The 22,486-nt window shown below is 35.0% G+C and overlaps 1 protein-coding gene across 20 annotated transcripts in view; it reads left to right on the top strand.

Moving 5' to 3' along the window:
- Positions 1–22,486, top strand: part of LOC125655562 (plexin-B-like) — a 76,647-nt gene that overhangs the window by 8,991 nt on the left and 45,170 nt on the right. For 9 of the 20 annotated variants that reach the window (XM_056143863.1, XM_056143857.1, XM_056143872.1 and 6 more), the window contains exons 2-3: positions 12,578–12,661; positions 19,665–20,790. In XM_056143863.1, the coding sequence (XP_055999838.1) occupies positions 19,705–20,790 (1,086 nt within the window). In that variant the 5' untranslated portion in view covers positions 12,578–12,661; positions 19,665–19,704. Of the gene's footprint in view, positions 1–1,769; positions 2,136–12,577; positions 12,662–13,952; positions 14,495–16,220; positions 16,454–19,664; positions 20,791–22,486 lie in introns of those variants that run through there. The other 11 variants (XM_056143870.1, XM_056143865.1, XM_056143868.1 and 8 more) reach the window with 6 other exon arrangements.

Here is a 22,486-nt window from a genome sequence, read left to right as displayed (position 1 = left end):
ATTTATAATTTTTTTCCTTGAGACCCTGGAGTGGTGGTGGTGGTGGTGGTGGTGGGGGGGGGGGGGGGGGGATTGGAACATGCAATAAGATTGGTGGGGGGGGGGGGATTGGAACATGCAATAAGATTATGAGAGGTGCATGTACTGTATCATTTGGATGCCGTTTCTCTTTCTTGGAGAAAAATACAGTTCGAAAGTATTGCTTTCCAAAGTAGGAGGTCTGTTTTCCTATTCAGCAGTGTTTTGCATTTCTATAGAGTCTAGCTGATGAAATTGGAAAGAAGGAAAGAACCAGTAACAGTAGCATAGGAGATGCTAGTTCTCATTGCGGCGTGCTGATGATTGGTAAATGGGTAATATCGGAGAAAATGTGGTGAAAAAATGAGCAAGCTGTCGATGTTTACCGGCATCTGTTCATCCAACAAAAGTAACTACTTGTTGTGATGTTGTATGGTTTTAATTTATTCTTTATCTTCGGTATGTCAAGATGGTTTTTGGAATTGTAGCAAAACGTTTTATTATGCCAGTTTTTTAAATCAGGAATGATAAGGAATTTTTAACTCTGTACAAAAAATCAACAGCTATTTTGCACCTGAAACCTTGTAACAGTGAGGCTAATATTTATTAAGATGTACACAGTGGTGGGTGGATCCAGGGATTTGAGGAGAATGCAAGGCAGGGGGCATGGGAACCTTGGTTGAATTGAAGTCCCCGGAAGCACAAAAGTTTTAGCAAATAGAGGACTGGTTATCACAATACATGCATATGGAAATTGACAAGTTTCAATTATTATGACCCTTTTTAATGTTACATGTATATAACTTTTGATTTTGAAAGTTTTCTGGTGTGATAGACAAGGTTGTTTAATATATGTAGAATTAACTTGTGAAGCCAAACAACATGAAGACTTTCAGGACAACTACCTTGTATAGTATGCTCTGTTTAAAATTGCTGGTAAGATATGGGATAAAAAAATAATTGGGGGAGAGGGCGGGGGTCTAAATACTTTGTGCCTCATTGTATTTATAAATTTGATGCATGTACAAAGAGTTCATAGACTTGGTAAAAATTTGTTGTGAGCCATGAAAACGATGTTTAGGGATGTCTCCTTAGTTATGTAAAAACACGTGTATAGATAAAATGGGATGATATTTAGATTTTTTAGCCAAGAGCCGGCTTCTCTAGTGAACAGACAGACAGGTGTTGTCCGACCTTTACAGAGTTCCCAGCAGTTGTGATAAGGGTGTCAGGTTTTGGTTGCGTGAAATTTGTATCGTTTTAGAGATTTAGAGAGATGGCATAGTAAAAAAATGTCTATGAAAAAAAATGAGTGTGTTTTTATACCTCGATTCCAGATTTATCCATAAGACTTATCAGTAATTGAAGACAAAATCTTCGTTTGATGTGCATGCATGTAAGATGCGATTAGAATTTCGTCATGTTTTCACTAGCTATGCTAGTTTAGTGAGTGATGTATTCAAATTTTTTAAAAGTTAGTTTTTTTTTGTTTTTTTTTTTTTTGCTTTGAGCATTCTTAGTACAAATCCAAGGCTCAAAAAAGTATAGAATTCTCAAATTAGCAAACCCTGTTGACAAGGAAATATATATATATATATATATATATATTTAAATGTATGTAAATTTTCAATTGTTTGTAACACTTAAAATTTTTTAGTGCTTATGTCATTTTGTAACCTTGTAGAGTATTTGTGGAGTCATTGGCATGCAGCATATAAGAGGTGCATCTCCCAGATTTTTGATTATTTTGTGTGTGCGTGAAAATGTTTTCCTTGAGTCCTAGCTGTTTTGGGTTTATAGTCAATATGAGATAGCAGTAAAATCTCTCTTTTTGTTGAAGTAAGAATAAGTCCACCCATATCTCTATTAAAATAGCGGGAAAGCAAGAGTATTGTGGCAAATAGCCTAATAATGAGCCAGAACTGCTAATTGCCTTGTAAAGATATCTTGTGATAAATTGGAGGTGTAGATATCGAGGTCATCAATTATGTAGAGATGGGGGACCTAGTGATCGCCAACAGTGTAGTATTGATTGTGAGGACCATTCCAAAACAAGAGGATGAAGCATGCCATACATTATTGACATCTATAGGACTCAAGAGGATCCAATCAGCCTGGTACTGACATATTGGTCGCATGCGAATCCCTGTATCAGATCCCAGAAACTCGGCTTCTTTAGAGGCCAGTCATGTGTTTTACCAGATTAACTTATAAATTCGTAATGTGGGATATGCGTATATATATATGCAGTGAGTGAGTGATGTACTTGAGTGTTGTGTGGTTGTTCTCCATGAGATGTTGTCATCAGGCAGTAGTGGACAGCATCAATGGATTTAAGGAGGAATATACTCACATTGTCATAATGGCTGACTTCCTTTTTCAAAATTTGAATTAAAATATAAATATTAGAAATGCATGTATATTTGAATCTAATATTGCCTAGCTGGGTTGCTGAGTAGGCTTATACGAATCAACTACTGATATATAGATCGTGGGTTGTAGTCTAGCAGGGTTTTAATTTCCCTTTTCAGATTACTTTCTACGAAAACTGCATTTTTTTTAATCAAATAAGGTAAATTTGAAACTTTTCAATTTAGAAATATTCTGGTACATTTCCCTCACTTTTCATCCTTATCAGATGGTGTCTTATTCTTCCTAATGAAGGCTAATGTTTCAATTCATTTTTTCTTGAAAGTGAATGCTAATGATTTGGCGGTTTTATTTTTCAATTAAATTGTGAAATTTTAATCATAGTTCTATCAGCCTGTCCTTCATATGGAAAATTCAGATTCCATGTAGTTATGTTACTGACTACAAGTAGTCTGATCTCAGGGAACAATCCTTCAGGTGACTGGTATGCATGGTAGAAATATTTTTATATAACAATTAACACTTAGTACATGCTAGATAGCAAAATGTTTCTGAAATGTTTACCGTTGTAGGGCCTGCAACACTAAGAAATGTTCTGGTCCTTTTTTGATGATCTTTAGTTTGATATATTGTAATGAAAGTACCTGTGTTATAATGCCTATACTGACGTAGCTTATGCATGTTTTGTCAGGAGTTACAAACCATTTCTGGTCTCCATTGATTGATATTTCCATCTGCCCTCTATTGAGGTTTGTGAATACATTGACCTAAATGATACCAGTTGTTGAATTTTGTGTTCAATATGATTTTTTTTTTTTGGCTCCCCATAATCGGAGATTCTGAGGGCATGTAGTATTTAATCTGTGTTTGTCCACAAAGATTTTAACCTAATTGGCAATAACTTTTGAATGAATGGTGATAGGGATTTAATATTTCACATATGTATTCCTTGTGACATAACCTTTCTTTAGGTTGTAAAATGTTTGACCTTGTGACCTTCACCTTGGAGTCTGACCTATTATTTTTTTTATAAATGTAACCTTGGCCTTAACTTTTGAACAGTTAGGGCAAGAGCTTGTATATTTCACATGCACATTCCTTGTCACAATATAGACCTCGTTTTGTGTACCAGAATTACTTTGCTGCCATTCAGGGGGATCAGTGTTTCCACAGACACAACATATTTTATTTTAGCATTTTTAGCATTTTTGACATTTCATATTAATCATAAAGATATACATGTATGTAGAAAACAATGACTGTATGACAAGTACTGCGTACTTCCTTCACGGCCAGAAATTCAGATACGACTCCTCGGTACATGCACTATAAACACCATTGTAGATTGAAACAGTTAGTGGGATGACTTTATAGTATGTATGAGTATACGCTGTGCAATAGAAGTGTCAGATGAGAGATGCACTTCAAAATTCATCAGCGTTTTTTGTGTATCCTGAGAAATGCAGCTTATGTTTGAGGAAACTGCCAATTAAGGATCTGTACTGTGCAATATTCAGATACCCCAAAAAGTATTCTAGAATTTTGTAAAACTTTTTAATTTTTAAAAAAAATTTTTTTTTTGTTGATATTGTTAAAAACCCATATTAACCAAAAAAAATTCTTATGAACCCACCGTCTTTATGTTGGTGCATTTCGTGTATTAATGACCAATTTACAGTTATGTTGAATAGTAGAAAATCCTGTGTAAAGTCAGAAAAATTCTACTTCATTTGATGCATCCAAAATCTTGGGTATCCATGACCTTAAATCATTCAGTTTGAATTTGTCTCCATTTACATTGGTTGACCAATCATTTCTTTCCTTTGTCTGTCTCTCTGTCTGGCCATGAGTACGTTTGCTAGCTAAGGGTCCGCTCCGCTGCTCTCATCTTCAGTAAATAAGATTTGCTGATCGGAATCCTTGGTTAGCGAAAATAATGAGTGAATTGAGATCGAAGTTTTACAGGACTGACAGTACTGGTCAATATGGAATAAAATTCAGCCATATTGTCATTCTTTTCTGCTATATTAGCATCACATCAAAATCTTTAAATTTGTAATTAGAATGGTTTTCTGTCACACAGTTTTCATGCCTGCAGAATTGAATTTAGTAGAACTGTGGTTTTACCCACATGTAGCAAAGATGCTGGAACAGGGTTGCTTATAGTGTGTAATGTTTCGTGAAATTTTGCAATGACTAATATGAGAGAGAGAGAGAGAGAGAGAGAGAGAGAGAAGAGAGAGAGAGAGAGAGAGAGAGAGAGAGAGAGAGAGAGGGGGTTACTGGGTGACATTTTGAGACCCCATGTTGTAGTGTTTTTAGATGTTAGTAATGATTAGCTGAAGGAAATAAGACTTGACTCAGCTAATTTGTCTAAAGTTCATCTCAAGGGTTGCAGCAGTTTTGTGCACAGGGAACCTTTCATAATATGCTTCTTCAAAAGCAAAATCAATTGGGCTCTTCAAAGAGAAATGACATGTTTTTCAGCAATAGCTTCATTTCCCTAAGATAAGTTTTAAGTTCTGTCTAGTGCTGTTGTGCGGATTGCAAACAGCCTTTGGTCATGATATTGCCTGATTGAGAATTGTGTTATGATTTAATTTAAGAGGATAACCAGGAAGCCCGTATTGAAGATGACAAGGAAATGCATGCATAGGGAAGAAGTGCTTTATGAAATTAGTGTTCACTGTCCCATTTTCAGACCATTTGACATGTTTTAAAAAAGTGATTTATATGTACTGCAGAAAATCTTTCCAACTTTCTTTGAGTGCATGAGTGGTATATGATATGCTGGCGTCTGTCTGGGGTAGATAATGTTTTTTGGTTTTGTTTTTATGTCCCTGTCATTGGAGATTCGGGGGCATATAGTTTTCTGTCTGTTTGTCCACAGAAACTTTGACCTTGGCCATAACTTTTGATTGAATGGTGATTGGATTTTCATATTTTATGAGACATTTCTTTCAGTAACAGAATTTTTTACCCCATGACCTTGACCTTAGAGTTTGGCCATACAGGAGCATCAATACATCTTGTTTTATTTTGATTTCTTCTTCAAATTCTGTTTTTGATGTGAATTTTCTTAGAAAGAAGATATATACTTTTTTTTTTTTTTATAATTTATTTATTTTTTTGGTTTCATACAATACATCAAACACTTACACAAACATACCTTTCATACATGCATACATCTCCCTGTGGTTTAGGTTACTTGCTGTACAATAGTGAAAGTAATAATAATAACAATAATACATGTACTAAAAATAATGACAAGTACATGTAGTAATAATTAATCAATTGCAAAAATATTTTCCCACTTCATCCATATTTTATCAAAGTTATGTATTTTAAATGCTTGAATTGCAGCATATTTCTCTACATGATATTTAAACTTTAAGTGACATAGTAATCTAACAAGATTTGGTTCTTTATTCTGCATTAAACAGATAAATATGTATTGTTTAGCATATAAAATTATAAAGTTTATGGCTTTATTATTTAAAGACAGTGGAATTTCACCAAATATTATATTTGACACATTAAAACCAATTCTTTCTGAAATTTTTCTATATATATGAAGACTTAACTCACTCCACAATGTTTGGGTCTTATTACACGAAGTAAAAATATGTTTTATTGTTTCAATATTACTTGTACAAAATCTACAGAGATCATCTGTTTTAACACTAATGTTTTTCAAATAATAACCAACAGGAAGAATTCTATGTAAAATTCTAAACTGTAGCCACTGAACAGAAGAATCACTAGATGTTTTGAAACAAATTTTAAACAGATCTTGCACTGAAATATCATCTACTCCATATGAAGATAGTTCAGTTTTCCACTTGCCCATAGAAGTTGGGATATCTTCTTTTGCATTTAAAATATTGTAAATAATATTAGAACATCTTTCATGTAATAAAACTGGTTCAAAAAATATAGGCATACATGGATTAACATTTTGTTTGGTTGAGTGTCTATCAATTGACAGACGTTTTAAATATTTTGAAATTGCAGTAATAATGCTATTGTATTTCATTACACATACTTCTTGAAGATTGTATAAACACTGAAATTTTTCTATGGTATGGAAGTTACAATCAGTATCAAAAAAATCTTGAACAGCTTTAATCCCCTTTTCATACCATTTCTCATAAAACACAGGTTTTCCCGCAATTCTAATATTAGAATTGTACCACACTGGAATATTATGAAAATTATTTTTAATATTTGGAAGATTTTGACTAGTCTTCAAATAAAAAAACCAAGCATTAAAAACATCCTTCCAAAAAACATTGCTTTTAACACATAATTGTTCCACAATAAAACTATCTCCAAAGTCATATAATTTCTTTAAAATATCATTTCCATACATGGCAAAAAAAATATTCATCCATGGTTTCTGACAGTTGGACCTAGTAAGCCTTTTAATCCAAGAGCATTTCAATGATGTAATAAAATTGCTTATATCAACCATCTTGATACCACCCAATAGATAGTCTTGTGTTATCACAGACCTCTTAACTTTATCTACACTAGATTTCCATAGGAATTCAAAAATAATTTTGTATAAATAAGAGATTGTTTCTTTCTTTGGAGTAGGAAGGGATATAAACAAATGATTCAATTTTGGAATAAGCAAGGTTTTAATGACAGTAGCCCGCCCAATGGGAGTAAGAATCCTTCTTTTCCACTGTTCAGTAAGAGCAACGATTTTTGGTATTTGAATTCCGAAATTTATATCTTCAATTTCTGTAAGGTCAACTGAAAAATTAATACCCAATAAATTAAAAGTTGTTGATCCCCAATCTAATTTCCATCTTGTATGGTGAAAAACTTGATCTGAAAATTTCTTTGAACCAATCCAAACAATTTTTGTTTTAGAAGAATTAATCCTTAGACCAGAAAAACTGGAAAAAAATTCTATCGTATCTAGAGCTGCAAAAAGCGATTCAGGTGATCCGTCAAGGGCTAGTGAAGAATCATCTGCATATTGCGATATTTTGTGTTCTGTGTTTTCTATACATATGCCTTTTATACTTTTGTTTTGTTTAATTAATATTGCAAGAATTTCTGCACATAGAATGAATAAATAAGGTGCAATGGGATCACCCTGCCTACATCCCCTTTGTATATCAAACTGTTCAGATAAGAAGCCACTCTGTAAAACTGAGGCTCTGAAATTTGTGTTTAAGATTTTTATCCATTGAATAAAGTTTTCCCCAAAACCAAAATACTTTAAAACTTTATATATGAATGACCATGACATTGAGTCGAAGGCCTTTTCGAAATCAATGAGAACTAGAAGGCCTGGGATATTATTTCTTTCAGTGTATGACATAATATCATATATAAATCGAGTATTCTCCCCTATATATCTACCTTTTAAAAAACCAGACTGTGTATCGGATATTATATAATCCAAAACTTGTTTAATTCTAAAGCTGAGACAACCAGATATAATTTTGTATAATACATTTAAAAGTGTAATTGGTCGCCAGTTTTTTAAAAACTGTCTTGGTTTGTCCCCTTTAGGTAAGCATGAAATGATTCCTAGTCTTTGCGAAATAGGAAGTTCCCTCTTATGATATATACAATTAATAGCTCTAACAACATAATATTTAATGTCATTCCAAAAAAATTTAAAGAATTCAGTTGTATAACCATCGCTACCCGGGGATTTGTTGTTTTTCATATTTTTTAATACTTTAAGAACCTCTGCTTCTTCAATATCATCCTCCAGTTTTTTGGTTGCATGTGTATCTAACTTGGGAGAATTGTAATCTGAGATGATGCTTTCCAGGTCGATATTAATTAAGTTAAAATCATTATTAGTATATAAGGCTTCATAATATTTCTTGACACCTTCTAATATATCTGACTGATTGTAAATTGTACCAGTATCCAACTGAATTTTTTTGATAGTTTTATTTAAATAATTTCGGGATTCTAAATTACAAAAGTATTTTGAAGGTTTTTCCCCTTCCTCTATCCAACGTGCACGAGACCTTATCATGTGACCTTGTAGCTTTTCTTTTCTAATGTTTTCAAGAGCTGCTCTCTTCTCATCTAGAATATCAAAATCAATAGGAGAGTCAGACTCTAAAATTTCAATTTCGTCTAAAAGTTTCTTTTCTTTGATGTCTTTTTCTCTTTTCTTAAATGCTGAGTATGATATAGTAATTCCCCTAATTTCCATCATTAAAACCTCCAGAAATAAACTTTCATCAATATCGTTTTTGCACTGAAAATTTATATTATCTATGTTATCCAAATATTGGCTAGTAACAGATTGAATAGTTTCTTTGACCTTCATAACATATTTTTTGTCTGTTAATAAATTGTTATTAAATTTCCAAAGGCCACGCCCTCTTGTAAAGGGATTAAATTTTAATTCAAGAATAACAACAGAATGATCAGATCTATATCCTGGCTTTATGGTACAGTTTTCAACCAAATTTGACAAACTATCAGATACAAGAAAGTAGTCAAGGCGACTTTGTTTTAAGGGATTTTTTTTCCGCCATGTATAAGCTTTTTTATCTGGATTTAGCACTCTGTAGTAATCTAAAAGTTGTAAATCGTCCATGATTTCTAGAACTTTAGCACGTGCTTTGGGATTATTGATTCCACAATAGTTATAAGTATCCAGTGAAGGGTTTAATGTGAGGTTAAAGTCACCACATAGAATAAAATATTCATTGTCATATTCCAAGAAAATATTTCGTACATTTTCGTAAAATTGAGGGTTATCAGTATTAGGCCCGTATATATTAATAAGAGTTACTTTGTTTTCTTCAATTGTCATATCAAGTGCAAGTAAATTACCTTCACAATCCCTTTTTACACCATGAATTTTAAACTCAAAATTATTATTGAACAAGATGCACACACCCCTTGAGTTTGACATATAAGAATTAAAAATACATTTGTATCCCCACTGTGATTCAATATATGGTTCACATTCAGAAATAAAATGAGTATCTTGTAGACATATAATAGAAAAACGCTTTTGTTTCAAGTAATTAATAACATCTTTACGTTTAGATGGAGTTGCCAGCCCCTGACAGTTCACTGTGGCTATTAAAATATTTTCAGACAACGACATCGCAGAAAAATAAGTAAAACAACTAAACATCTAGACATTTTCAGCAAGTAACTTACCCGTCCATCGTTTACCCATTCACACACACTAACACTCACATAATAACACAAACACATGTAAACAATTTGTATCGGTTCGATGATCCCGATCCCGGTCCTGTCACTCATCAGATAATGGTATTTCAAACCCGATCCAAATTTGTTGCTCCCGCATGTAAATTTAAAGTTTGTTTAGCTTTCTACAGGGTAACAGGCTGTGTCCATAATATCGAACTTGTGTCGAACACCTTTCTGGTCCAACCCGAAAATTTTTCCGTTGTAGTACCAGGCACTCTGGATTTTCTCGTCGTTGTTGAGATCTCTTAGTAATTGAGAGTTCATCTGTGTTATATGATCGAACATCTTGAATCGTCTTTTGACTTCTTCCTTAGACCTGTTTCGAATAACTGTAATTTTAGATTCTGAGTTTTTGAATTTTGCAATTACTGGTCTGATTTTTCCTTTCGCCCCTGGAATTCTGTGAATGGCTAAAATATCAGCGGGGTCGATGGTCACTTTCGCTGCTTCCTTCATTATGACACACAGTTCTTCTCGAAGGTTTTCTTGTGGTTTCTCCTTCCATCCTAGAAATTTTATATTGTTTTTCTGAGAGTACTGCTGGTTGTGATTAGCGAGGGTCAACGCTGATTCCGTCAGGGATCGATATCTTTTCATCGTGCTCTGTAATGATCTCAATTCTTTAAGGTGTTCTTGAAACTTCTCTCTTATGTTTATTAAGTCCATATTCACCCCATCTTCAATTTCTTTAGTTTTCGACACAAACGTTTTTACTTTTTGGTCGACTCTGCTTTCAAATTCGTCTTTCACCTGAGCTTTCACGCTTTCAATGACTTCTTTTGTTAGTGTCTCTTTAACATCCGAGATGATTTCATTTTTTATTTCTCCCTTCATTTCTGACATAATCACTGCAACTATGCTTTTGATATCGTCTTTCTTTACCATAGATTCCCTGATCTCTGTTAGGCTTTCATGAATTCTTTTTAACTCACCCGATATGTCGGCACCTGGAGACATGGGTGTCGTGGGTTCTGCGTCGGAACTACTAGTCCGTTGTTGTAGCCTTTTGTCCGAGACATTCGTACTTCTTAAAGTTCTTATAGATGATGGTACCGAATCTATCTTCAGTTGACTCTGTACCAACCTTTTCTCCAGAGATTTTCCGCTGCGATCTACTTGTTTCTCATTCTTTTTCTCTGTTTTCTCTTTCCCGTCCATGTTCTCCGATATTCCAGTGAGTAGATCTCTGCTCACGATGATTTTTAAACTTCAAGGAATACGAAGTCAAAACCGCAAAGAATACCACAGAAATTCCACAGAAACATGCACAAGTCGGTCTTTTATTTGATTAGGCGTCTTTTGAAGCTTTTATAAAGTTTTTGAGAAACAAAATCGAATTTTTAGCGGAGCGCTCAAAAGTACGTCAGCCTACTGCCATCACGTGACCGGAATCAATATGAAGAAGATATATACTTAGCACAGAAAATGGAATGATTTCTGGTCGTTAGGGTCATTAAGGGTGTATGATAAGGAAATACCAAAGTTATAGAGAGTGGGTAATGAGATTTAATCCACCAAAGATTTCTTTGCACCAGTAAGAAATGACAGTACATTTCATTGTTTTACCAGGTGTCTGATCCCTAACCTAATACAGGTACCATCACACAGTCATATGTATGTATATATATGTATGATTATCGTAAAGCACCTGGGAGTATGGTGTGCGAACAAGTGAAGTTTGGGTAAAGTAAACTCGTGAAGTATTTCAGAGAATTCTGACAATCTTTGTAGTTCCAGACTCGGGTATAGTGTATTGCAAATTAATGGATCCCAGTATTAGAAATTTTTAAAAGAATTATACATTTCACATATCCTCTTTATCATTTCTTTTCAAGTACCAGGGTATTTATACTTGTTTTTACTAATGTCATATTGATCCTGACTTAACCAAAATCCTATGTACCTACATTACTTGTATATATGTGTACTTGTAAATCTTACAGACTTATAGAGACAAAACACTTCATCAACTAATGCAATTGAAATGTTGAAACAATTATTTATAGATGAATGTTTTGTATATATGTTCCTATGTATATTTGAATAATTTTGCACTTCGTCAAAACACTTCTTGATAAAGTAATCAAATGTAATAATGATAACTTCGGAAAAAGTAATTGTAATTTAAACAATTACTATCCAAAAAGAGAAGTTATTGAATTGTAATTGTAATCATGAAATTTCAAAGTAATTATTATTTAATCAATTACTTTTCAAAGTAATTGACCACACGTGTCTGAAATGCAGACACCTTGCGATTAATATTGTGTTAACTAGACCACTGTTGTACTGTGCCTGCTTAGACATCTGCAAGTACCTGATCTTATAATCATACAGCAAACAGAAATACAGACAATTAGCTTAATTGCTAGGTAATTCACATTCTTGGCGGGGGTTTGGTTAAACTTCTCGAGGATGCTGAAGATCCATAATCTGAAAAATTTTGTTATCTGTATGGTCAATCTGTTAAATTTTTTTTTTTAAATTCCACTTTAATAATGCTAAATGTGTCAAATAGTTTTCAACCGTTTAATTTACATCAAACAAAGTGTGTTTTACAGGAACAGTTTGCAAAGAGGTCAAGATTCCTTTGAAGGCTTTGTAAGTTAATCCCTTATAGGCAACTGTACAGTGTCTTTTGAATTCGAGAGACATTTTAAGATGGAGGACTGTGATTGCCGTGTAAAATCAGTGGGATATTGATACATATTGAGTGTAAACACCAGAGAGCTTTATGGTCCCCAATGGTAGCCGGCACTTAATTGTCTGGCTGGATGTAGAAGGGGCTTTCATTTGTTGAATGGGTAGAAATTGTTTATGTTTCAGTGAACAGAGATTGCATGCTGGATAAATTGCTTTCTATTATTAGCTGGTTATAGATTTCTGTTATTTGATTAGGGCACAATTACCTGATTGTGAATCATGGAGAACATGTAGACGTCCGTCGTATAATGCTGTATTGTCTTTGCAGGATGTTGAGAGGTGTGGACTGTGAACCTATCGGACATCGGTACATGGATCGACAGTGTCTGGGTGAAGTGTGTCTACTCTTATGGTAAGTGTGAAAACCAATGGCTCTTTAAGGGCCCCGGCATGTGACTTGTCCATAATATTTGCATAGTTGCATTAAGTGCTCTATTTCTCTCTCCAGTTCCTGTGTCTCTACTCCCAGCTTAGTATTAGCACACATTGAATAGCCTTAAGTATGGACTGGCCAGATGCTGGCTGTCTGAGATCTAGGGTGAGACTAAAATGATCATTCAGTGATCTACATTATAGCATTTAGTTTATTAGAGCTACTGTTCTGTATTCTGCCTAGGAAAGGAAATTATCTTAATATGCCAGGCCTTCCTTTTCCTTGAGATATGAGTGTTATACATGTATTGTAAACATATACAGAGAAAATCTGTGTGCCTTTGTGGTACAGCTAGGAAATAGTTAAAGTTGACAATGAACACAAGCAGTAGTATCCTGTACGTCTTAGCTCAATTAATGCATAACCCTGTCATTTCTTACGGAACAAAATCAGATTTAAAGATTGACAGAAGAATTTCTAATCGGACGCAATCCATGAATTCGAGTAGTTTTTGTATGAGAAGAGGAAGTGCCTCATCCTCTATCTGGACCTCACGTCTGCCGTCTCTAAGGGAAGCTGTTAAAGAGGGTGATTTTTATTTGACAAGAAGATGCTAGAAATGCAAGATGAACAAGAAGGGTATCTGCTACCACATGAAGGTCCCACTGAAGGACATGTTTAATTAAAACTGAGAGGGTGATTAATGAACTAACAGCCTCAGTTCCCTGCTTCACTGCTCTAAATTAATTAGTTAGGAATCTCACCGATTCCAAGCAGTGTAACCTTCAGAGTCATTGCCTGACTCCCGAACTTATAGCCTGCCTGGTTATTGATGCAGACACAGAGCCACTGCTTCAAAGTGTACGTCTGTAATTGCAGTTTGTATTAGTTACTTCATTAGAAATATTATGTTTGAAAAGAAATAGTCACTCATGCTATCAAAAAAAATTTTTTTATTCATTATTCATTTAGTTTCTTTTGGGCACTAATTTGTGAATTGCTATTTTAAAAAAAAAAAACCCAATAACAACAGCCAACGAAAATGGGGCTAGTACTGCTTATAATTTGGAGTTGTATTAATTTTGTGTTTTAGGATGATATGAAGTTTTTAAGAGTGGTGTTATAGATCAGTGGCATGTCACATTTCCTCCAGTCTTTCCATTACATGTGCTAGCATTTTTTTCATGAGATAAGTACAGAGAAAAGACACCAGGGCCTCCCGTACTCTATATGCTAAATATATCCCTCGGTAATCTGCACATTATGTATTTCAAACCACGATCAAGACATGTCTTCATTATTATGAGCCATTGGATGTTTGTAAATTGATCAGCCTGTTCACAGGTTTGGTTGTTCATGTTGTGTAATTAGATCCCATTATAGGAACTCAGTTAGAGTGCATGGAGAGAGGAGAGAATGATTTTGAGAAATGCCTCAGTTATTTATTTGTAAAAAACAGGAGGATTGGGAGGAGATATACTAGAACTATCTTTGCAGCCTTGGCTCATTTTCTTTCTTGAATTGTTTTTCCCTGGGATGGCCTCTGTTGATGGAGCTACTTAACTGCCCCCTGTGGGGACCTCCCCATCTGCAGTCCTGATTGAGAAAAAGATTATTTACCAGCTTTCTAAAGGATTACTGTGCATGTAATGGGTGTTTATAAGAAATGGAAAATAATTTCATGCCAATTTTATGGCAAGTTACAATGGATTTAAGCCTTAGTTAGAGAAGAAACGACTTAATTACGAGCTGGTATGCACTTATCATAGGGAAGTGAAGCTGAAACAGAAACTCTTCAGCAGAAAAAGGGAGGTGGGTAGTTGATGTGAAGATTGCTGTTATCCTTGGATCTGAATAGGTCCATTCATAATTCAGTCCGGTTGTGTTAGTGTTCAAAAAAGCTTGTCTGCTGAAGTCAAATATATTGGTGAATTCTGTCCCATTAGCCTGCTAGCCCATCCAATTTGTATATAGATTTCCTATATATACATTGAGATAGTTTGTGTAAGTTTGCATGGTGAAGCTATAAACTGAGATCTTCCCCCAGTATGCTTGGCAATGTGGAGATTAAAGAAAACATTAATGTTATCATACCATTTCTGAGATGCAGTATTAAAGAAATGCGGGATACTGCGTAACTTGACCTTTAAAAATATTTATGGTGCCGTGGTAACTTCTCTAATGTAGGATGGTAATTACAGCTGTACAGATATACTTACCAATTTGCAAAGAATTTTCTTCGATCATTTTTTATTATTATTTTGAACTCCAAAGTGATTTAGAAATTGGTTTTGAAATTAAAAGGCCTCAAGATAGCATATATGATACTGCTTGCAGAGCTGTTACAATTTACGAGGTTTATTTATAAATTTTATTTAGTCCCTGTATTGCGATATTTCTGTCTTTGTTCACTGGTCACTGTGAATCAATAAAAGTGTTTTAATTATTCATAACCGAAACACAGGACCATCTCCAACACAGCTTGGAGATTGTACTTTGCTGTTAAGTCCAAATTGATTTATTGGTTTGTGCAGCTAATTCAAAAAAATAACATGCACACACACACACAAATATGAAGCAATATCCACAAAATGAGTAACGCTAAAGCCCCGTAGCCGGTTCTCTTGCAGCAAGTCAGGTGGGTTTAAAGGTGGATCACAAAATTCAATACGCGTGTTTTGTGACTATAGGTGGAAAACTTTAGGAATCTGCTTAATATCCATTTATCAGGGCAAAAACGATTTGGCTCTGAGTTGCATTTATAGAGGAGAAGGATGTACCTGATCTGACGACGTCCAGAGATTTGTTGTTATTATGTTTCAAGGATGCTGTGTATCGCTGTGTATCATTGTAGGTGCCGTGGTTTTTGTAGGGAGATCAATATGTATGGTGAACATTGGTAGTAATTATTGATGTGTGTGAAACTGTTGTATATATATATATGTCTCAAGTTTTAAGAATTCATGAGGTTTCTGTAATTATGTTGCTTTAATTAAGTGATAATTAGTTGCACAATAGTATTTCAATTTTTTTTATCAGTATTTTATCATTCTGGTGTAGTAGACTGGTAGTTTTGAAGGAGTCGGTTGAATTTCAGATATATCTCAGGGCCAGCCCCCACCCTATTCCATCCCCCAGTCACAACTCTATAATGACCCAAACTCAGCATTCTTCTTCAGTCATTTTAGATTACAAAACTCATGCATTCATTTTTAAACTAATATCCCACATGCATATACAAATTAACATCTGAAAAAGTGAAAATGTTGATGCAGAACAATTTACTGAAGGTATACAGCTTTAGTGTCTTGATTTAGCTTTTGTTCATGTGATTACACCACTTTCATGTCAGATGTACCCCGGTTTCTGCTATTGTACATTGATGTGACATCTCTGTGAAGTTTGTAGGAGAGGTCCCTCAGTGAGACTATACACATAGGTTTCACATTTCGACGTGGGCTCTCAGTGTGTGTCCACCTCATCTCTAATTTCTGTACATACCAATTATTTTGTATGTCAAGAGTTGTGTTATTTACAGCGTAGAACTACCCCCTCATGTACCTCTTCACTTCCTCTCTCCACACATGGGGAGGACTTCCTGCACAAGTAACACAGTGTTTAGTCTGTGTCAACTGAAACGTCGGTAAGTCTTTCATAGATATGGTGTTAATTCGCAGTTATGATTAATTTACAAAATTAGGAGATTATGAACAAAAACTGAAATTGTTTTAATAGTATGTCACCAAGTTCTGGCTATCAAAGAAGAATATAGTAAGTAATTGTTGTTTCATTAATTTTTGTGAGTCTCAAATTCATGGATTTATTAAAAAATAAAATTTAATCATGTAGCGATTCATATGTTATATGCTGAAATGTGTAAAAAATGTGCTGTTGTTGATTATAAGCACAGAAATAGTATTAAATGAAAAATGACAAAGATTTTGTTAAAAGATATTACACCTGTTACTCTGTCAGAAAGTTTATAATTAAGGTTTGAAAGGATAACTAAAGCACAATAGACAAAAACACAATGTAGCAAAATCAGTACTTATGCACTCTGATAAAGCATTAATTCAGAAAAAATTCAAGAGGATTTCATCATTATGATCAGAACGTTGAATCAAAATTTGTGTGTGGATATATACTGTGTTTTTACGACCCCGAGAAGTGATTTTTAGTGTAATGAACAAGAGACCTCTGCAGATTTCTGTGTACACAAGAGAGTTGATTAAATGTAATTTTTTGTTGAGCTCATTCATCAATGTCCTAGCTAGTGAGTATAGGCGTGTCTCCGTTCAAGATAATAGATTTTTACAATAGTTTAGACCGATTAAGAATTTCATGGTTAACAGTGTGGCTAACAAGGCCGACAAATCACCGTATTGTTACAAAACATGCTTTGATCTTACAAATGATTAATTGTAATAATGGAGATGTGGTTTTATTGACCAAGACTTATAACAAATTAGACTTTAATTTCATGAGGTAATTTAGACGAGTACCGTCCCCGAGAGTGTCTTAGGAACAGACGGACTCACTTGTCTCACAAGCCACTTCATTATAACAGTCTGTATTAATCTACAGTATTCATCACCATCTTGTTATATCTGAGCTCTGCTGACTTAAAACAAATGTAAGGAATTACTTTAACATGAGTGGTATTAATTTAACATATTGTTATTTTATCATTATTAATGCATGCGTTCATGTATTTATCAAGAAGATTAACCCAACAAGTCCCTCACCCACATATCCCTAACTACCCACATATCCCAACTATCTACCCACATCCCCACCCACATATCCCCAACTATCCACATATCCCTAACTACCCACATCCCCACCCACATATCCCCAACTATCCACATATCCCTAACTATCCACATATCTTGATAATATGATGATTGACCAGCAGATTAATACTTTACAAAAGAATCAAGAAGTGATCAAATGTTGGGACTGAATAAGATTAGTCATTTGAGGATGAAATGTTGACTCGTGCAGACCGGTTACTTCCTACTTTTATACTGTCCACTTGTAGTAATTTTAGTATTACGACCGAAATGAGGTACATGTACTAGGTCTTGGTTTTCCTTTTATAAGTAACCAAATCAAAATGCTGTCACTATATTAGACATGTAACTTCAGATAGAGAGCTCTGTCCCAAATCAATTCTTTCTCCCACAGGGCAGAAAAATGACTCAGTGGTCCACGGCTTTATTGATTCCGAGACTTTTTTAATGCTATCAGTTTTTAACAATTCCTAAAATTGCCCAATTAAAGCTGATTCAATAGGGAGCTATCTGTATCCACTTTCAGCAGCCTTGTGTAAATAGCTAAGCCTCAAATGTTAGCCACAAATGAAGTACTGTGATCGGATTGTTTCAGAGAAATGTGTATAGGTCTCGCAGTCATCTGGCCATTGATTTTAAGTGTTATTGGGTAAACGAACTAGTCACTTTAGGCTTTGCTGTAAAATCTGTTCTTAAAGCATTTGTATAAGGCTTGATAATGGTGTGATGGGCCCTTAATGTACCAGATTTATGGTGACAGTCTGTATAGTACTGATGAACAGGTGTTGAGTTACTAGAGTTACTAAGCATCCCACAGTACCTGTACATCCATGTATTAACTATATGTATCAAAGTATTACACTCACTCCGAGTGTCTGGAATATCAGGACTATCTAACAGTATCCTCCCTCCACCTTCCTCGCTTTACTCTCTTAGACCTGATCAGCGTGTCGTCTCATATTGTTCAGCAGTTTTATTTCCTGGTCCTGATTCTAATGCACCGCAAATCTTTTTACCAGTACATTTGATAATTAAATATTTTATAGTCGAATTTAATGCATTTCATCATAATTCGTTGAACCAAAAACTTTAAAATCTCATTGTAACGAGTCAGGGAACAAATGATTTATATCTTGTTGGACTAATAAAAGTCACAAATGCAATTCCTATATTTATGCATTCATTATTGGCAAACTGATTGACCCAAAAATGAGTTAACTCATATTATCAAGGTTTTGCAAAAAGAAAATGATAAAGCCAGAATTCTGAAGATGTCAGTTTGCCCTCACTTGAACTAAATAAATTAAATCTTTCAGACTCCAAAGATCTTCTATTTTCTGAGCCCTTTTATCACATTTTGAACATATCATATTAAAAAAGCCAAGGTTTTACAAAAAGAAAAAAAAATAAGATAAGGCCAGAAATAGGCTGTTTGTTTGTCCTTACCCTCACCAACTGAATTAAATCTCCCAGAAAAGATCTTCTCGAGTTCCAGGCCTTTTTATCCTGATCGAGTTGTATTTCTTTTGATAATTTAGACCCCTTTAGGAGTATCACAGTTGAATGAAAACTCAAATTCTCAAGGGATTAATGTTTTGCCCACTAGCTTACCTACTCCTAATTTTATTTCTGTATAAATGCTTGGCAAATATCTAATTGGCTATTTCATCTGCGGTTAAATTATTTCAAATCTTGAAACTACATTGTACATGTATTTACAAACCACATGATCCCAGATCATTTCCCGGATTTTTGTCCTACAAGTTTAAGTCCACATTCCTTCCGTGTCATTCACAATAGGTTTATAAGCAGCATAAACTGCTAGAAGTGATTAGCAGGTATTCAATGCTGACTTTTACTTGTAGATAGGAAGTCGTGATCGACTTGTTCAATGCTGCTGTTGTTGTATGCCTGAGCAGTGTATATGTCTCAACTACAGCATCATTAAAGATGGGTGAACCTCTAAATAAAAGATGTGTTCACTTCTGACAGTCTAATGCTGGTGTTTGGCTGTACTCTGCTTGTTATATGTAAATTTTCAGGAACAACGAGAATTATCTGCTTTGCCTTGACATGTAAAGAAATGTAGGTCTAGAATTTGAGAGATTTTTGCATTAGCTGCAAATTCTTGGGTTGATAAAAGAAGCTGTTTACCCATGTAATGTGTTATTTTGCTTTTATCTCTACAGGTGTGATCAGTTGGAGTGAGGAATGGAGAAGATGTGAAGGATGAGGTGGTGGGTTTGTCTGTGTGCTCTGTGGGGCTGGTCCAGCGCCACTGTTATCGTCCCGCTGGTCACAGATGGCAGGGGGAGCCTCAGTCACATGGTGCAGGACAACCAGACACTGTTCATTGGAGCCACTAACTACATCTACCAGCTTGGTCCAGACCTGGAGAGACAAGCGGTGGTTACCACTGGTCCTCAGAACGATTCACAAAAGTGTGGAGTTCGATTAAGTGGTTGTTCTTTCTTATCGTCACTGTTGTCGACGGATAACCACAACAAGATCCTGCTGCTACAGTCAGACAAGCTTGTGGTTTGCGGAAGTGTTTTCCAAGGGAAATGTGAGATCAGGAATGCTATGAACATCAGTGAAGTTTTGTTTACCGGTGACAAGGCCGTGGCTTCCAATGAAGTGAATGTGAATACAATCGCATTCGTCACACAAGTTATGAACAGCAACACACGCAACATGGAAGCTATGATTTATGTAGCAACAGAGTTCACAAGGTTCGACAGTTCTAAAAGTAACTTCGAATTTAATCTCAGGAGATCACATCCCCTTGTCAGTACTAAACTTTTAGAAGACTTTTCAGTTCGAGGGAGTGTTGAATTTAAAACTGACAATAAGTACATGAAGCCAGGCCTGATATTATATGTGACTGGATTTGCTTCAGGGAATTACAGCTACATACTCTTTAATGAAAAAAATGCAGTTGATCAACCCCACAGGTCTAAAATTGTGCATATGTGTAGAAAGGATGATTCTTTAAAGACTTTCCTGGAAATGCCATTAACGTGCAAAAACAATAACAAGACATTCAATATTCTAAAGACTGGAAAAGTTTTCCAACCGGGGCAGGGTTTGTTGAAGTCACTGCAGGAACAGTTTCCAGGCCTGACCTCGGGTGACGATGTCTTGATGGGTCTCTTTAGTCATAGTGAGGACAACAGCTCTGCTCTCTGTATCTTCAGTATGCCAGAGGTGAGAAAAACCATGCTTTCCAATGTAAAGAAGTGTTTGAATGGATCAACAGAGTTTTCAGCTAACGAAAAGTACAAGGATGGATTGGGATGTACAAAAATCAATGTTGTAAGTAACCAGACTGACCTTTTTAGGTCACTTGAGTAAACTCAGGTGACCTATTGCAATTGGTTTTTGTCCGTCGTCGTGCGTTAACAATTGAACATTTTTAACTTCTTCTTAATAACTACCAGTCCAATTCTTTTCAAATTTGGTATGAAGCATCATTGGGACAAGGGGGACATAAATTGTAAATTTCAGGACTCTGGGGCCCTAGGGGCGGGGCAAAAACTGTCCAAAACTGACCAATTTTCAAAAATCTTCTTCTCAAGAACCACACATACGTAAGAAAAACTAAATGCATAGTGATGTAGAGCAGGAAGGCTTCTACCAAAATTGTAAATTTCATGATCCCTGGAGTAGGGGTTCTGACCCCAGGGCGGAGCCAAATTTGTTATATAGTGTTTATGTGTAAAACACTTAAATTACATCTTCTTTAATGCTATTGATACTAAATTGATAGTAAATAGATATTTAGAAAGAACAGGTAGTCCTTTACCAAAATTGTAAATTTGATTATTCCAGGAGTAGGGGCTTTGGTATCAAGGTGGGGCCAAAATGGTCAGTTATTAAATGTGTGAACAATAGACATTTTTAATTTCTTCTCGATAACTATCATTCCAATTCTTTTCAAATTTGGTATGCAACATATTTAGAACAAGGGGAACATAAATTGTAAATTTCAGGACTCCAGCACCCCTGGGACCATAGGGTGGGGCAAAAACTGTCCAAAATTGACCAATTTTCAAAAATCTTTTTCTCAAGAACCACACACATGTAAGAAAAACTAAATGCATAGTGATGTAGAGCAGGAAGGCCTCTACCAAAATTGTAAATTTCATGATCCCTGGGGTAGGGGTTCTGACCTCAGGGCAGGGCCAAACTTGTTATATAGTGTTTATGTGTAAAACACTTAAATAACATCTTCTTTAGTGCTATTGATACTAAATTGAAAGTAAACAGATATTTAGAAAGAACAGGTAGTCCGTTACCAAAATTGTGATTCAGAATTTGATGATCCCAGGGGTAGGGGTTTTGGTATCAGGGTGGGGCCAAAATGATCAGTTATTGAATGTGTTAACAATAGACATTTTTAACTTCTTCTTGATAACTATCATTCCAATTCTTTTCAAATTTGGTATGAAACATATTTGGAACAAAGGAAACATAAATTGTAAATTTCAGGATTCCTGCACCCATGGGGCCTTAGGGATAGGGCAAAAACTGCCCCAAAATGACAAATTTTTAAAAATCTTCTTCTCAAGAACCACATATATGTAAGAAAAACTAAATGCATAGTGATGTAGAGCAGGAAGGCTTCTACCAAAATTGTAAATTTCATGATCCCCGGGGTAGGGGTTCTGACCCCAGGGCGGAGCCAAACTTGTTATATAGTGTTTATGTATAAAACACTTAAATAACATTTTCTTTAGTGTTTTGGATACTAACTTGAAACTAAATAGATAGAGCAGATAGTCTTTTATCAAAATTATAAATTTGATTTCCCCCAGAGTAAGGGTTTTGACTCCAGGGTGGGGCCAAACTTAGTATATAGTATTTATGTGTAAGTTTGCTGATACTGTATATAATCTAAATGTATTGCATACTTTGGAATAGCAGAAAAGGATTTTACCAAAATTATAAATTTGATTTTCCCCAGAGTAAGGGTTTTGACCCCAGGGTGGGGCCAAACTTAGTATATAAT

The sequence above is a fragment of the Ostrea edulis genome, chromosome 7 (genome assembly GCF_947568905.1).
Source record: "Ostrea edulis chromosome 7, xbOstEdul1.1, whole genome shotgun sequence".
NCBI lineage: Eukaryota > Metazoa > Mollusca > Bivalvia > Ostreida > Ostreidae > Ostrea > Ostrea edulis.
The sequence above is the reverse complement of the archived record's forward strand: the minus strand, read 5'-3'. Positions and strand labels throughout refer to the sequence as shown.